The sequence below is a fragment of the Danio rerio genome, chromosome 4, assembly GCF_049306965.1.
Source record: "Danio rerio strain Tuebingen ecotype United States chromosome 4, GRCz12tu, whole genome shotgun sequence".
NCBI lineage: Eukaryota > Metazoa > Chordata > Actinopteri > Cypriniformes > Danionidae > Danio > Danio rerio.
The window spans coordinates 11,638,004-11,656,250 of NC_133179.1; the positions used below are offsets into that span (position 1 = coordinate 11,638,004).

The 18,247-nt window shown below is 38.1% G+C and overlaps 1 protein-coding gene across 1 annotated transcript in view; it reads right to left on the reverse strand.

The window, feature by feature from the left end:
• Positions 1-630: 630 nt before the first annotated feature.
• The window catches only part of LOC101885550 (scavenger receptor cysteine-rich domain-containing protein DMBT1), a 29,829-nt gene continuing 12,212 nt past the window's right edge, over positions 631-18,247 (reverse strand). Inside the window, exons 14-47 of the mRNA XM_073946783.1 lie at positions 17,917-18,231; positions 17,508-17,831; positions 17,114-17,431; positions 16,688-16,990; positions 14,178-14,237; positions 13,700-14,014; positions 13,387-13,605; positions 13,205-13,288; positions 12,612-12,671; positions 12,401-12,457; positions 12,215-12,292; positions 12,027-12,089; positions 11,846-11,908; positions 11,624-11,686; positions 11,467-11,507; positions 10,621-10,645; positions 9,807-10,121; positions 9,220-9,516; positions 6,867-7,181; positions 6,346-6,672; positions 5,862-6,176; positions 5,460-5,783; positions 5,066-5,383; positions 4,502-4,798; positions 4,304-4,381; positions 3,840-4,154; positions 3,546-3,764; positions 3,364-3,447; positions 3,103-3,162; positions 2,673-2,735; positions 2,495-2,563; positions 2,296-2,346; positions 2,087-2,149; positions 631-1,932 (exon numbers count right to left, since the gene is read on the reverse strand). Of these exons, the coding sequence (XP_073802884.1) occupies positions 1,916-1,932; positions 2,087-2,149; positions 2,296-2,346; positions 2,495-2,563; positions 2,673-2,735; positions 3,103-3,162; positions 3,364-3,447; positions 3,546-3,764; positions 3,840-4,154; positions 4,304-4,381; positions 4,502-4,798; positions 5,066-5,383; positions 5,460-5,783; positions 5,862-6,176; positions 6,346-6,672; positions 6,867-7,181; positions 9,220-9,516; positions 9,807-10,121; positions 10,621-10,645; positions 11,467-11,507; positions 11,624-11,686; positions 11,846-11,908; positions 12,027-12,089; positions 12,215-12,292; positions 12,401-12,457; positions 12,612-12,671; positions 13,205-13,288; positions 13,387-13,605; positions 13,700-14,014; positions 14,178-14,237; positions 16,688-16,990; positions 17,114-17,431; positions 17,508-17,831; positions 17,917-18,231 (5,915 nt within the window). The 3' untranslated portion in view covers positions 631-1,915. The remainder of the gene's footprint in view (positions 1,933-2,086; positions 2,150-2,295; positions 2,347-2,494; positions 2,564-2,672; positions 2,736-3,102; positions 3,163-3,363; positions 3,448-3,545; positions 3,765-3,839; positions 4,155-4,303; positions 4,382-4,501; positions 4,799-5,065; positions 5,384-5,459; positions 5,784-5,861; positions 6,177-6,345; positions 6,673-6,866; positions 7,182-9,219; positions 9,517-9,806; positions 10,122-10,620; positions 10,646-11,466; positions 11,508-11,623; positions 11,687-11,845; positions 11,909-12,026; positions 12,090-12,214; positions 12,293-12,400; positions 12,458-12,611; positions 12,672-13,204; positions 13,289-13,386; positions 13,606-13,699; positions 14,015-14,177; positions 14,238-16,687; positions 16,991-17,113; positions 17,432-17,507; positions 17,832-17,916; positions 18,232-18,247) is intronic.

Sequence of the window (18,247 nt, forward strand, 5' to 3'; positions counted from 1 at the left end):
AACAGTAGCTTTCAAGTCACCATTACAGATTCCCAAATCCTCTCCTGTGGCATTTTCTTGTACTTCTCTGTCTCTCTCTCTCTCTCTATATATATTTTTTTTATTTGTACTAACATTTATTATATATTCAGAATTTTACATATTGTAATCTATGTTCAATACTTGACAAATAATAATAATTAAATCCTCTCCTGCGGCTTCGCTTACAGGTACTTGCTGATGCCATAAAAACTTGTTATACTTTTTATTATGTTTTAATGACTCAAAACTGATTAAAGACATTTATGCTACCTGAGCAATTTACGTCTATTGATCAGCCTATTAGCCCAAGTTATAACTGAACAGTTTTTGAATGTGCATCTATGCTCATTAAAAACATCTAAAGTACTGTTCAATTAAATATGCATTATTGAATTTATGTATATATAATTAAATGTACATAAATAAAATCCAATATAGTGGTGTGACTAATGTATATACACTTAATACATTCAATTCACCTTTGATACTATATATATATTATATATATCTTTATATTTGTTGCCATTGATGGCTTCATAAACAACTTTTACCCTTTGTCCTGCACAATAAAAAAAAAATAAAAAAGACAGAAAAAAAAACATGAAACATTTTGTCACTCATGATTCTTTATTATTCTAGCATGTAAAACGTTTGGACCTCATAAGGCACCACCCAGTTCTGCTAAAGATAACATTTTGCAAAATATAACATATATATAATAAAGATAACATTGCACTGATAACAATGAAGATGAACAACAATGCCAGTATTTAGCTAAAAACCTAGCCAAGATAACTTTAGCAGACTAGCACATACAGTATATTTGTTTGCTCTATTCATTCTTCTTATATGACATTACATTCATTCAGAAAAAGTCAGCCAAATCAAGCCAACATTTGGCACAACACTTGCTAAAATTTTATGTTTCACACACAGAAAAAGTTAGAGTACCTGTATTGACATTCATTGACATTGACATTTTCACCTGTAAAAGCCTAATAAAGGCTACAATATATAAAACAGACAGACAGGCAACGAACAAAAATATTAATAAATAAAATACATGTTTAATACACAACTATAGCAGTTTCAAAGCAGGATTCTTTAGGAACCTACAAATTCTACTATGATTTAGTTTACAACAATTTCTGCTAAGCATAGATGTGATATTTGATGGATGTGTGGCAACCATGTATTTTAATGATCAAATATTGCAAACACATGCCAGCTGTCAAATGTGAGGCAAAATAGATAAATAAAATTAGAGTTGGTCACCTAATTATTGTGTTTGTTTTATTATTATTTATTATTGTGTATTCATTTTCAGTGGGAGAGATTTAAAGCAAATAAAAGTTTAAATGCGATCAACATACTGAAATATAAGACAGCAGATAAAACAACATTTGTTGCAACATTTCTAAATATGGATTAGTTCTGAACATGTTTATGTATAGAATCAGTTCAGTTGTAAGATGCAGTAAACAGCTATTACTAGCTATTAGCTATTACTAGCTATTACTAAATACTAGGGTGGTGGTGGTCAATGATAAGAATCTGAACGAGTAAAAGTTCATTTAAAGCTGTTTTGTCTTTATGAGCAAAGTTTCATGACTTCCCACCATTTCAATAGACCTAGAGGACTGGTGAAATCATTTTGAATTACAAAGAAGAGAGCAAAAACAAAGTAAATACAGAGGATATTCTTAATAAACCACAATAAGAAAACAAAATGTTTTCAGTTTACATGTAGAAAACTGACTAAAATTTATCGGTAGTTACTATTAATCTGCAAACAAACCTAATAGTATGCAGCATTAAAACAGCCTGCAGTGATCTCTTAAAAGTGTTGGTGGGTTAGACTTTAACAGCCTGTTTTTTTTGGCTCCTTGTTTAATTAATCATAGTCTTCTGCTAGAAAACAAAAGAAAAATACATGCAATTTAGCAAAGTATTTTAATAAGCGCTCTATATATAAATAGAGATATATAAAATATTAGAGAGAGTGAGTTATTAAAATTAAGCAGGAGATTTTCAATATGAGGTGAAGCAGGTCACAATAACCTACCAATCAAGTATCTTGAACCTTCACCGAGAGTCCTCGCATCATCATAATCCTCCAGATCTTCCTCTGATTTAAATATCTTAATTATTATTTACATAAAGATATCATACTTTAATATACAGTTATGTAAAGTATAAAATCACACATAATAATTAAGTCTATATAATTTTTATTGCTATTTACAAAAAAGACAAATATTGTAAAGCTCACACCTTTGTTATTATTGGAGAACTGTCTTATGATGATGACATCATCATAGTTTTCTAATATCAAGTAAACGAAGTAAGGAGGATTAAAAAAACATCTATTATTGCCAGTTTTGTATTTTGAAAAAGCCATATTAGTAATTGCAAAATGACAAAAAACATACAAGATATTTAATTAATATTATTAATAATTAAAGGAATAAACCTGTAGCATGATGTCTTACTCCAACAGTGATTACATCATCATAAGTCTCTGGGGTGATCTGCTGCTCTTCTAAAGATTTATCAACAAAGAGACCATAGAAAGAGGATTGTAGGCTCCCAGAACAAACCGTTTATGAAAGTATGTCAACTCACTGTGGGTAGTTAATATATTTTCTGACCTTTTAGGCTTTTAGGGGTTGTGACATCATTATAATAGGCAGGTGTGACTCCTTCTGTAGATTCTGAAAAAATAAAAGTTGCCATATATTAAAGTTAATTATATATATTTTAAAGTTGCCAATGTAACCCCGCTGGTCCTACAGCACCCAATCCGCTCCGAACTGGGATTGAACTGGCAACTTTCAGTTGCTCTAATAAGGAGGCTAAAGACCATGGCCTTGTCTGTCTTTGGAGCACCTTTAGAAGTCAGAGGAGGGAGGTTTACTGTACCTGCACAACACTTCACTAGCTGGCCTCCGCTACACCAATAAAAAAAATTGGCACAGACAGACAGACAGACAGACAGACAGACCGACAGACAGACCGACAGACAGGCAGATATACAGACAGACAGACAGACCGACAGACAGACAGACAAAGACCCCTTACCTGAAAGAAACTTCTCAACATCTTCATACCCAGAATGCTGTTCTCCTGAAGGCACTATTCCTGCTATTGTTAAGCAAATCAAATTGAATCTATCAAAGAACTGTCTATAACATCTTATATAACAATTATATGTCTCTCAGTCTAAATTGAAACCTCAATAAATATTTAACTGAAGTCCACTTTGAAGAATTAAAACCAAAATGCCAATGCAATTTAGCATCTGAATAAACCACTCTACAAACCAAGATCTAAATGTCTCACCGGCCTGAGTGAAGTGATTGTGTTTGGGCTGAATCTCCTCATAAACGGCCGCAGTGGTGGTCCTGTGTCTCCTCTTAGAGAGAGCTGTGAGTGTCGACACACAAACCTGCTGTCAGTTCACAACACATGACTGATCACACACTGAAGAAGACACAATATGACAGTCTCTGGATCTCTCCTACCTCTCCTCATCACTCTGTTCTGCTGAATCAGTATAAGCAGCGGCACTAAGAGCAGTAAGAGCACAACCCCCAGTACAATCACCAGCACTGGAGGGACTGGGAGAGTTTCTGGACCATTTTGTGGAGGAGAGACTGATGTTGAGCTCACTGTCTGAGAAACTGCAGCAGAAGATGATGCTGATGTGGCAGAAGTAGTGGACACAGGCAAACCTGTCAAGTCTATTAAAACAGACTCAAAATCATGCATAAATTAAAAATACTAAAAGCACTTTAATAAAAAAATCTGTCAGTGACCTGTACAGGTGAGTCCAGCGTGCTCTTTGTGGGAGCAGTCAGTGTGGTTGTTCAGGGAGAGAGGACAGTCCCACAGGTGAAGCTCATTCCCTCTGCACTGGACTCTGTTCAGCCACACCACACCTTCACCAGCACCAAAGGCTGAATTTCCATCAGCCCTCAGTGCTGCTCCACATCCCAGCTGCCTGCAGACCACCTGAGCATCGCTGATGTCCCAGAGATTATCACAGACTGAGCCCCACACAGCGTTATGATACACCTCCAGCCTCCCAGAGCACCGGCCGCCCCCTCCACGCAGTCTGAGAGGAACATGAGCTGAAACACGCACATCAGGCATCACTGAGCTGCTGAAGTGCAATAAATGATGATGGTCACTTTAGTGAAACAAAAAATATTTAGTGCCCAAGTGCACATATAAATAATTTAAGATGAGAAAAAAACATACAAGAATATACTGTACATACTTGAACATCGTCTCTGGTGTGGAGTTGGTGAAGTAGAACATGACAGATGACTAAGTGGAAACTCAAGACTCTTCTCCTCTGTAATTAAAATATTGACATTTCCGAACATCCTTAACTAGAATATTAAACATTATAACAATATATAAAATATTTATACAAATATGATGAATTCAGAAAATAAACTAAATATCATTTTACCTGAACAGGTGATCCTTGCCACTTCATCACCACAGTCTTTTAGTTCCCAGGGTGCAGATGGACACTGCCATACAGAGGAGTCATGTCGTCTACATTTAACAAAATCAAGCCAACTAAGGGTTCTCAGTCCCTCTGAATTACTGGGTTCACTGCCAGATCTTCCACAGTTCAGCTCTTGACAGATCAGACTCGCTGTGTCTCTGTCCATCTTGTTGTAACACACATTTCCCCAGGATCCGTTATAGAAAACCTCCACATTCCCTTCACAGCCCTCAGTTAACCTGATCTCTTTAAACTCTAGAGGAGAAAGGAAGAAAACACTCATATTGTCCACTCAGTAATATTACATTAGGCTTTAACATGCGTGTATGTACTGTAGATTGTAGATTCACTTATATTAAGTGTAAGAAAAATCATTATAGTCATTCATTTGAAAATCAGATTATACCGGTCACACAACATTTTAATGCTATTTATTGCTATTACCTATACACAGTTTATTAAAATCTATTATTATACTAAAATCTATTATTATACTAAATTCTATTATTCTTCTTTCCTTACCAGAGCAGACGACTCCTACATCCTCCTTGTGTTGACAGTCATGTTTTCCCCAGCCTGGAGAAGAGCAGCTCCACAGGGACGTCTCATTCCCCTTACACTCCACCTCATCCAGCCATATGGGTCCAGAACCAGGACCAAACCAGGCTGGTACCTGCTGGTTACTGAGGGCCACTCCACACTGCAGCTGTCTGCACACCACATGGGCATCTTTAATATCCCAGGAGTCGTCACACACTGTCCCCCATGAGCCGCTGTGAAAAACCTCCAGCCTCCCTGCACAGTCTCCCCCAGAACCCACCAGCCTGATGGACCCGCGGCCTGATATTCAGAGAAAGAGAAACACATTATTGATCAGGAACAACTCCAGAATCTGCCCAGATGTTGTTGTTCTCACCAAGGCAGGTGATTGACAGCTGTTGTGTGGAGCTGCAGTTGAGAGTTTGTGGAGAGCTGCAGTTCCCCAGATGAGCTTCACTCCCAGAGCACTGGAAGCCCATCACACACTCATGACTGTGTTCAGGACTGGATAAAGAGGAGCCGGAGAAGTTGAGCACAGAGCCACAGCCCAGCTGTCTGCAGACCACAGAGGATTCAGTGAGACTCCAGGAGTCCAGCAGAACCTTCCTCCAGACCTGCTGGATCAAAACTTCCACCTGCCCCTCACACTGTCTCTCTCCAGACAACCGCACCAGACCCTCATGAAGAGCCAGAGACGAGTCTGAAGAAAAACATGAGGCAGTTTATTAAGATATTAATACATGTAATTTATTAATTTATTCTAATAAAATGTCCTCACTAGAGCAGATGACTCCAACATCTCGTCTATGAGAGCGTTCAGCTCGACTCCATGAAGAGATTGAACATTCGGAGAGTTTTGTTTCATTCCCGTCACAATCAAACACATCAGCCCAGATTTCACCACTTTCCTCTCCAAACCAGTCTGATCCCACAACAGACACAGCAATCCCACAATTCAGCTGTTTACAGAGGACACTGGCAGCTCTCATATCCCAGCATGCATCACACACTGTGCCCCATTCACTGAGATACTGACGTTCAACTCGACCAGAACAGGAGTCAGGACCATTGAGCAGTCGGACATCAGTGTAACCTGGACAGAAACACTCTTACTTAAACATAATAGAATAGTTTATGGTAAAAAGAGCACAGATAACAAGAGTAATTGTTAAATTATATCTGTTAAATGGTATTAGAGAGTTTACAAGTATGATTACATGATTAACAATGTATTTATTTATAACGATGTTGAACATTTATACCAGAACACATCAGTGCAACATCACTGACATTGGTGCAGTTCATTTTAAGTAGTCCTGATGTTGGACAGTGTCGAATAATTGACTCATTTCCTCTGCAGTGAATCTCTTGTGTCCACATCTGAGCGTCTCCTTTGTCAAAAGCAGCAGCTCTCAGCACCTGTACAGGAGCCCCACAGTCCAGCTCTCTACACACAACCTCTGCATCCTGCTGGTCAAAGGCAGCGTCACACACTGTGTACCAGGTGTTTCCACGAAGGACTTCTAATCTCCCAGAGCACAGGTGAGGTCCATCAGCAAGTCTCGTAAATCGTCCATAATTTATGGTTTCTGGTCATATTTACACAACACAGAAACCATCTATCAGTATGATTATATTTAAATCTAATTGTTTAATAATATATTTTTAAACAGATGAAAGTGAGTAGTTTAAACTATTAAAATACATTTATTTCAAACTGCATACATTGAATGAAAGAATGATCAGTCATGCATTAAGAGAGTTGATATATGAAGCAGCTCACCTGAGCATCTGACTCCAGCATCATTAAAAAGACCACAGTCATGTTCACCCCATCCTCTTGAACTACAGCTCTTCAGTGTTGACTCTGATCCACTACAGGAAACATCATCCATCCAGATTTCACCTGAACCTTGTCTAAAGTAAGCAGAACGCACAGCTTCTAGAGGTTCTCCACAGCCCAGTTCTCTACACACCACTGCAGCATCAGTCATATCCCAGTAATCACCACACACTGTTCCCCACTGACCTCTATGATAAACCTCCACTCGACCACTGCAGGAACTGTCACCATCAACCAACCTGACCAGTTCAAAATCTAGGCATGAAAGAGAAAGAAATGAATCAGTGTTACTTAGTCCATGGGAAAACAGGCTTTTAATGATTTGCTGTGGGTTGTAATTTTAATTTTACAGTCTTAAAATAAGATTATAACACTTATTTGAAGTATTGTATTTAGTCAAAGTATCTCAAAGGTGACCTTTTATGACCTAAATCACTTTTATGAGGGTTTTAAACACAGTTGTGAGCAGGGGCGGACTGGCCATCTGGCAATTCTGGCAAATGCCAGAAGGGCCGGACCATTTTTAAAATGTGGGCCGGTCAGTTTTTTATTTTTATTTTAATATTATTTTTTATATGTATCGTTTTTACATGCAGGCAGCTTTTATCTTGTGCAACATGTGAATATTATGATGACGTTAGTGATGGTAATAATAGTAATAATGATAATAGTAAATGTTAAGCATTTGGCCCAATCGGTGATGGTTTCGAGAGGGGCCGACTCAACCAAAGGTTAGGCGGACATAATCAAAATCTGGCAAGAATGTCAAACAAACAGTAGCCTACGTATGGTAATGTGGGCTGGTGTGGCTATAGTGCCAGGGCTGAATTTTTGTCCCAGTCCATCCCTGGTTGTGAGAACCACATTGTGTGAGTACAGCCAGCCTCTAATGGTAAGATTTAATTCATTATACGGTGACGCAGTGGGTAGCACGTTCGCCTCACAGCAAGAAGGTTGCTGGTTTGAGCCTCAGCTGTGTCAGTTGGTGTTTCTGTGTGGCGTTTGCATGTTCTACTTGTGTTCGCATGGGTTTCCTCCGGGTGCTCTGGTTTCCCTCACAAGTCCAAAGACATGCGGTACAGGTAAATTGGGTAAGCTAAATTGTCCACAATCTATGTGTGTGAATGACAGTGTATGGATGTTTCCCTGTGATAGGTTGCAGCTGGAAGGGCATTCGCTGTGTAAAATATATGCTGGATAAATTGGTGTTTAATACCGCTGTAATTAATTATAATTTTTATAATCACACTTCACAAAAACAGTCTGCAGAAACACTTTGATTGATATTCTCTCTTTGTACATCTCATCAGAGGGGGAACAATCTCTCTCTCATTCGCGTTAACAGCTGAGTGAGAAGCAGCCGTCCACCATTAGAGTTTTCTTATTTTGTGTGAAAAGGTCTTAAAACTAGAGTTATAAACAGGAGAAATCGTCTTAAATTAAGAATTAATATTATATATTTTGTCTTAAAACTAGCCAAAGCATTAAAACTTTAAAGAAGAATATTGTATGAATTAAATCAGGATCACACATATTTGCACATTGTCCACAATTTGTTAATCGAATTAACTTGACAATACTCAAAATGCTAAATTATTACTTGTTGCTTTTCAAAATACTGAAGCTTACTTCAACAAAACATAACAAGATGTGCTTTGTTACTAAAGTTTGAGTGTGATTGAGCGATTGTTTAATGGAAAACCTTAAAACAAGTTATTACAGCAAAAATAATGTTGTAAAAATACAAGGCTGCTCTTAAATTATGTCCCTGGCTGTAATTAAGCTAAATTTGCAGGTAAAATTCCTCTTTAAGCTTTACTAAATAAGAAAGAAAACTCTTACTCATTCTGATCTTGCATATATTGTACTTTTAAAACAAGATAAATAATAATTCTGGGCTAGAAATAGGATTGTAATTCTTGACTAGATAAGGAGTTTTTGAAGTGTGGCATATTTTGAGTTTTGGTACTATTGGGATATAAATTTGATTGCTCCTTAAGTTAGTTTTAGGTTAGATAGCTGTGGGGATTAAAAAGGATTGCATGCAGTTCCGATTACAACTGCACCAAGTCTGCATCCAGACCCCTCTCGAAACTATGGCTAATTTATAAATAAAAATCTATTTGAATCCTTTATCTTTACAGGAGTTTTTGCATTGTAAGTATAAACAACAAACCATCAAATTACTAACTTTTATACACATCAACTGTACAGATGTGACATTAATAAAAACACTGCTATCTTGTGATTTGAAATATTTTTAACAATATAATTTTTTGATGTCATCTTTTACCTGAACATTTTAATTCTACATAGTTTTTTTGAGAGCACTGTGTGTCATTTGTGGTTGAACATAATCCAATATGAGACTCGTCTCCTCTGCAGTGAATCTCTTGTGTCCACATCTGAGCGTCTCCTTTGTCAAAAGCAGCAGCTCTCAGCACCTGTACAGGAGCCCCACAGTCCAGCTCTCTACACACAACCTCTGCATCCTGCTGGTCAAAGGCAGCATCACACACTGACATCCATGTCTGATTATGAAGGATCTCCAACCTCCCAGAGCAGCGAGAACCTCCAACCAGCCTGACTTCTAAAGAAAAATAACAAAATAAGAAACAATGACGCTTCTTAATAAGATTTATATTCTCCTGGAGCACACGTGAGATCAATCAGCAAAGGTTTATACATTTATTTATCGAAGACAGTCAGTCACAATAATTCAATTTAGTGCTTTTAATGCAGTACACTGTTTATGAGATGTTAAAAAAACTTTATGATTAAATTTTTGTTAAAATAATAATTTTCTAATTGTATTTTATGTGTTTATGTAAAAAAAATGATTAGGTATGCATTAACAGAATGGTGTATTGATCAGCTCACCTAAGCAGATAACCCCAGCATCTTCACTATGACCACAGTCATGTTCACCCCATCCTCCTGAACTACAGCTCTTCACTGTTGACTCTAATCCACCACAGGCCACATCATCCATCCAAATTTGACCTGTTCCTTTTCCAAATACAGCTTCACCCAGAGCATCTACAGCCTCTCCACACTTCAGTTCTCTACAAACCACTGCAGCATCAGTCATATCCCAGCCATAATCACACACTGTGCCCCACTGACCATCATGATAAACCTCCACTCGACCAGCACAGGCACTATGACCACCAACCAACCTCACAGTCGGAAAATCTGTACAAAAAGAAAAGAAATTAAGCCAGTGAGCAGTAAATCAACACCTTATCAACTGCAATTAAAACATTACCTTTGAGAATACTTGAGAATGTAAATTTTAAATGTCAATTTAAAGTTTACTTAAATACTAAACTGAACAACTAAAGTCGGGGAAAAGCTACGCGCTCCTCTAAGAAAGAGATTTTCACATCATCTTATTATTTCACTGGTTGTCTATAAATACTTTACTCAATTATTAGAGATAATTTATAGTTTTGGTTTTTATACATTACACAGATATTAAATTCAGTTTCTTGTATTATGAGACCATCAGAAATAAACTGCTCATTTAAATTAATCATTTGAACTAATGTCAATTTTGTACTTACCAGATGTGGTTATAGTAATTATATTGAAGATTAAAAGAAGAGTAAAAAGTCTCTCCATCATCCGCTCCTCTGTTCAGACTGAAGAAAGTTACTCCTGTTAGCTCCTAAAGAGAGAGAGAGAGACTCACAGCTGCCAATGACTCTCACTGTTACCTTATTAGACACAACAGAGGAAATCATCAAACACAATCAGTGACAAATCAGAAAGCAGCATTTGAATTTTCTCCATATATATCAATAAAGTGTGAGCGCTGATGAGCGGGACTCCTCCTCCAACGTCAAGAAGAGACACTTCACTGAGGACAGACTCGTGTCAGTCAGAAGTCAGCATGGAGATAAACACACTAAACTTAAAGCAGATTGAGAAACACTGAAGATTATATGAAGCAGCAAACATTAAAATAATATAAAATAAGAAATAAATGCAATAAATAAATAATTATAACTAATTATTTTCTTTATTTTATAAATGTAGGAGTTTTTTAAAATCAAGGCTCAGATGTTATGAAAAACTGACATATTTATACTATTAAATGTTTTAAGGCATTTTTCCATAAAACAAGTAAAGCATTTTAAATGTCTAGTTTTTACATTTGAATACCACTGATAATATTTTGATCAAATTAAACCACTTAATTTTACTTTTATGTAAATTTCATTTCAATTATTCAATTACATGTTGAAAATATTGCACCATGCAAATACACATTATCAAAAATAATAATAATATCAAAGAATATTTGCTGAAATGCACTCATATCAAAATTGAATGAAATAATTGGACTAACACTAAAATACAAAAACTTACATTTATTATTGAAATTTGCAAAGCACATAAGATTATACATATATAAAATCAAATTAGATAAAACAGCACTTATGCAATAGTAATATAAGAAACTCTCAGTATCTCCAGTAAATACAATGTGATTTCATCAACAGAGACTGTGGGTGTGGCCACTGATTCATATGACCCCTCCCTCATTAGTTGACTCCTCCTCTACATCATCATAGTCTGTAATAGAAAATAAAATCAAGCTGATAGTTTTCAATCTTTTAACTGCATCATTGTTTAGATTAAAATGAGTTTAAAAGAGCAACATAAAACAGATATAAGATATAAAAACGTACCCAAGAGGTTTCTCTCATCTTCATTGTTGTTCTTCACATCATCATACTCTTCCTGATCTCCCTCTGACACAATAAAACCACATATTATAATTTGCTTTCACTGAATTCTTTTCCCACATCATGACTGTCTGAGACTTTTACATTCAGCCCTGATAAAGCCATGAGGATTCACTAATGCAAAAATGCATGTTTAGTATTAGCTGTATCATCTGTTTGACTCACCTGTTAAATGATCAAGGTTCTGTCCATTAATAATGACATCATCATAATACTCTGGATTGTCCACTACACATACAGGAAGATATAAATAAAAAAATGTTACAACATTATATCTGTACTGAGCATCACTTTAGATGAATAATGTTAAACATACACAAACAAGAAATAATTAAACAGTAAAAACCTTTTTTAATAATAGAGGTCTCTTCACTCATCATGACATCATCATAACTCTCAGGTCTGTCTTCTACAAATTTAGAATTTAGCATGAGACATCGTCACTCACATAATGATAAATATATAAATCTTCACAAATACAATATATTAAATAGTTGAAATATGTGATCCTATTAGAGAATAAGTGAAGGATACCTGTCTCTAGATCTGGCTTCAAGCCGTCAGCGATGACATCATCATAATATCCTGGAGTGATTTCCTTCACCATATTTTCTGCATTGAAAGTGTTGCATATTTAGAAATATTTTTGGAAATATTCTATAGATTTGCTGTTGCAGGTCTTACGATAAAGAATCGTAAACATTGAATGATGTCACTGACCTTCTAGACCACTGTTGCTGGTGACATCATCATAATAAGCCGTCTTGAACTCTTTTTCTAATATGTGAATATTTGAGTCATTAATCACACAGTTTAGTGGTGGAATCATATATTTGACAGTGGTATGAATTTTGTTTGTTATATAACACTGTGATGATGAATCAAATGATTTGTTTTAGCTATTAATTCGAGTATATTTTCACTCTCTAACCTGAGAGAAACTCGTCTGCATCTTCATACCCAGATTGCAGTTCTTCAGAATTGAATCTCCCTGTTGAAGGAGGAAACAACAGTCAGAAACAGGATTTAGTATTATAAGGTGTTGTGTGAGTGACAACATGCAAAAACATAAACATTATTTTATTATAAAACCACTGAATTCATAATTCACACAGATTTATTAGTAAACACACATTAACCCACTCCTGCCTTCGGGAAATATGCTCAGAAAGACACACACACACACATAAAACTGCACCTGCACATACCAACATATGAACCTCTTCTTATTACTCCTAAAAATACACACAGGAAGAGACTCTTACTGGCACGTGCACACACACACACACACACACACACACACACACACACACACACACACACACACACACACACACACACACACACACACACACACACACACACACACACACACACACACACACACATGCACCTGCAACTCTGTGGTTTTCTGTCAGGAATTCTGTGGTTTAGTGCAGGAGGTTTAACAGGCTAATAATAAATGAACATCAACTGTCTACAGACTCTCTTATTAATCATATTAAATGAGATTTAGATGCTCACCCCTGTGAGTGAAGTGTTTGTGTTTGTGCTGAATCTCCTCATAAACGGCCTCAGTGGTGGTTCTGTGTCTCCTCTTAGAAAGAGCTGTGAGTGTCGACACACAAATCTGCTGTCAGTTCACAACACATGACTGATCACACACTGAAGAAGACACAATATGACAGTCTCTGGATCTCTCCTACCTCTCCTCATCACTCTGTTCTGCTGAATCAGTATAAGCAGCGGCACTAAGAGCAGTAAGAGCACAACTCCCAGAACAATCACCAGCACTGGGGGGACTGGGAGAGTTTCTGGACCAGTTTGTGGAGGAGAGACTGATGTTGAGCTCACTGTCTGAGAAACTGCAGCAGAAGATGATGCTGATGTGGCAGGAGTAGTGGACACTGATATATCCGGCAAGTCTATTAAAACAGATTCAAAATCATGCAAATCATTCATTTTAACAAGAAAATACTGATAGCACTAAAATTATTTAAAAATCAAGCTAGCAGTGACCTGCACAGGTGAGTCCAGCGTGCTCTTTGTGGGAGCAGTTAGTGTGCTTCTTCAGGGAGAGAGGACAGTCCCACAGGTGAAGCTCATTTCCTCTGCACTGGACTCTGTTCAGCCACACAACACCTTCACCAGCACCAAAGGCTGAATTCCCATCAGCCCTCAGTGCTGCTCCACAACCCAGCTGCCTGCAGACCACCTGAGCATCGCTGATGTCCCAGAGATCATCACAGACTGAGCCCCACACAGCGTTATGGTATACCTCCAGCCTCCCAGAGCACCGGCCGTCCCCTCCACGCAGTCTAAGAGGAACATGAGCTGAAACACACATCAACATCAATGATCTGCTGCAGCACAATATTTACAGTATAACTAAATATAGATAACTTCTTAAATCTGTGACAAATTTTGAATGCAAATAATGCAACGCACAGATATGTTTACAGGTGCTGGTAAAAGCATTAACCAATCGAAAACTTACTCTGGTGAGATGATGCTGAACATGTCAGATGACTCCGAAGGGACTCGTCGCTCTTCTCCACTGAAATTAAAATATGAAACAATCAACGCTCTTTCCATTTAATGTTTCTTTATTCACATGTAATTGTGGAGTTTCCCTTTTAACTGTTCCCCCCACATTTAGTTCACATTTAAAAATATGATATATGCATACAGTCCTCTTGTAGCATATAAGTGACTCTTCAACAACACAAATTAACAATCCTGCAAATGAAAAGTACACAAATCTAAATATAACATAACAAAAATGTAATATATATATATATATAAACAGACAAAAATAAACATTAATAAAAGGGCAAATTAAATACAATAAAATTAACTGCAATGTACTTTTTTATCTTTAGATGTGAGATGTAGCAAGATAAATAAGAATGATAGCTGCCTATTTCTTGGCTGCTGTAGTAATTTGGTTGTGCTGAACTGTCTCTGTCTCTAAACAAGTCCAACTTGCGGGTGGCTTTTCCAGCGTCGTAATGCAAAAGGCATGGCTAATTCTAACCATGATGTGATACTAAAATAGTCTCTTCAAAAGGTTCTAGTTCATAAAAAAAAAATCAGTAGCAGTTTACAATTAGTATAAAACCTACTGGTTGAGACTCTGAGAAAGAGCTTAAAGAGCATCTATTATGAGGTTTTAAAAATGACCTTCCATGAAGTGCGTAACACAGCTCTCAGTGAAGTGAAATATCCAGGCTTAAATCTGAAATTGGATAGTGTTTAAAACTATATTGATTCATCTATAAAAGAGCTGACTCATAGTGGTTTGAAACATAAGCCCTGCACAATTGTTGCGCATGCAAACCCGGGAAAATTTAAACCTGCGGCCCCGCCCACTTACACAGTAGCATAGAAAAAAATGAAGACAAACAGATCCTGAAGTCATGAGTCATGGATATGCTGTACTTACCTGTATATTATTGGAAGTGTGCGGGAAAGTTAGTGTTATTTTCCCTACTCACAGATGAGGCTGTGAAGAGTCAGTGGTGGAAGATTAGTTTTGTAAAAATACCTCAGCATTATCCCAGCCTTGTGCTGTTCCTGTCATTTTTCTGAGGAGTGCTTCTGCAATCTACACGCTTACAATGGGAGATTCGTCGGACGTTTATTAAGAGAAGGATCAGAAAAGACTACTGATGTATGAGACTTTGACAAAGCTCGACAGGAACTTTATTAGGAACATGGATCAGTGGATCGTGGATCAGTTTCTTCCTCCATTTCATAAGTGTAAGTAAATGGCTGTCTCCTTGTTTTCTCTTGCTTGCAAATGATGTATTTAATCGTGTTTTGTTACTTGTAACCGCATGCACTGTATCTGGTTAACTCTTTATATTCTCATATCACATCTAAAGCCACATTGAAAATGCAACGAGTAGTGTTTTGTTTACGAATTTAAATGCGTTTGTGAGCTCATGATCACTGCCGTTTGTCATTGCTATGGCCATCGTCAGCTAATCCTAAACATGTGCAGCGGTCAAGGTTCAGAAGAGGTTCAAAAAGAGAACTTTTGCCACTGTGTGGATTAATACTGAATGTGTGTCATGGTTAAGAATAGAGCAATATGCTGGTGTTAAACTCTACTGCTTTAATGCACTCATGCACACGCAAAAAAATCTGGGAGACCGGGGGGTTAGGTTTGGGCTACTGTGTACTGTGTTGTTAGTAAGCTAACTACTATGAAGAATGTTTCGGGCGGCCGCTGTGATTGGATCCCATACCAGTGTTGGCGAGCCAGGGTATCACAGACTGTACCAAAATGCTGAGGTTCGGGGGAGGGCTGGTTAAAATTACGGGATGAATAACAAAACGGGTGGGTGGCTATGGATGGGTCAAATACAGGAGACTCGGGAAAAGCAGGAGTGCTGGCAGGTATGCTCACACACACTATGCATTGTGACTACTTCAATATTGTTGATAAGCCACGCTGGGCATTTCACTCTGTCTCCCACTGAAGGCTGTCGACAAATCTCAACAGGCTGTCATCGATCAGTGCATCAGTGCAGATTAGCTTCGCGCTAAGCAGGGGTTTGGGAACAAATGAATCGCTAAATGAATTATATGGGAGTCGCTGGGATAATTAGATAAAAATAAATGCATATTAAAAGACAATGAAAGTGTTTTTGACCTTACATGCATATCAGCCTGTTATTGGAGACCCTTAAAACCCAAATATGACCCTTTTTAATGTATAATAGGGGATCTTCAACTTTCTCTAATTTTAGAAGACCAGACATGTATTGCAGCCAGGCTTTAATTGAGGGTGGTTGGTGGGATTTTCACAAAAGTGGATTCTCCTATGAGCAATAAGTGTGGAGTTGGTGATTACATTACTTTTAATGGTTTCAATATAAAAATAACAATGTAAAGACTGATAAATAGTTTCTAAAAAAACACCTCACTGATAACAGTTAAGGGGATAAGGGAATATGTCTGATAATCAGAAAATAATAAATCAATTAAATACCATCAAACCTGAGCAAGTAACATTGGCCACTTCATCTTCATTACAGTAGTTTTGTCCCCAGGGTGTAGATGGACAATGCCATAAAGTAGAGTCATGTGGTCGACATTTAACTTTATCAAGCCAGTTAGGAGCAGATTTCAGTCTTGATGTAGAATCAGACAAAACTCCAGATCTTCCACAGTTCAGCTCTTGACAGATCAGACTCACTGTGTCTCTGTCCATCTGATTCCAGCACACATTTCCCCAGGATCCATTGTAGAAAACCTCCACATTCCCTTCACAGCCCTCAGTTAATCTGATCTCTTTAAACTCTACATGTAAACACATTAATGAAAAAGGGTCATTTTAAAATACCAAATCTAGCAACTATGCACCCATTACTATATTAATATATTTAATAAATTTTACTGAAAAAATACAGCAGCATTGTTCACCAGAGCAGACGACTCCTACATCCTCTTTGTGTAGACAGTCATGTTTTTCCCAGCCTGGAGAAGAGCAGCTCCACAGGGACGTCTCATTCCCCTCACACTCCACCTCATCCAGCCATATGGGTCCAGAACCAGGACCAAACCAGGCTGGTACCTGCTGGTTACTGAGGGCCACTCCACACTGCAGCTGTCTGCACACCACATGGGCATCTTTAATATCCCAGGAGTCGTCACACACTGTCCCCCATGAGCCGCTGTGAAAAACCTCCAGCCTCCCTGCACAGTCACCCCCAGAACCCACCAGCCTGATGGACCCGCGGCCTGATATTCAGAGAAAGAGAAACACATTATTGATCAGGAACAACTCCAGAATCTGCCCAGATGTTGTTGTTCTCACCAAGGCAGGTGATTGACAGCTGTTGTGTGGAGCTGCAGTTGAGAGTTTGCGGAGAGCTGCAGTTCCCCAGATGAGCTTCACTCCCAGAGCACTGGAAGCCCATCACACACTCATGACTGTGTTCAGGACTGGATGAAGAGGAGCCGGAGAAGTTGAGCACAGAGCCACAGCCCAGCTGTCTGCAGACCACAGAGGATTCAGTGAGACTCCAGGAGTCCAGCAAAACCTTCCTCCAGACCTGCTGGATCAAAACTTCCACCTGCCCCTCACACTGACTCTCTCCAGACAACCGCACCAGACCCTCATGAAGAGCCAGAGACGAGTCTGAAGATAAACAAGTGCCAGTTTATTAAGATATTAACACATGTAATTTTTGTAAGTTTATTTGTTTGCAATTATATGTCCTCACTAGAGCAGATGACTCCAACATCTCGTCTATGAGAGCGTTCAGCTCGACTCCATGAAGAGATTGAACATTCGGAGAGTTTTGTTTCATTCCCGTCACAATCAAACACATCAGCCCAGATTTCACCACTTCCCTCTCCAAACCAGTCTGATCCCACAACAGACACAGCAATCCCACAATTCAGCTGTTTACAGAGGACACTGGCAGCTCTCATATCCCAGCATGCATCACACACTGTGCCCCATTTACTGAGATACTGACGTTCAACTCGGCCAGAACAGGGGTCAGGACCATTGATCAGTCGGACATCAGTGTAACCTGGACAGAAACACTC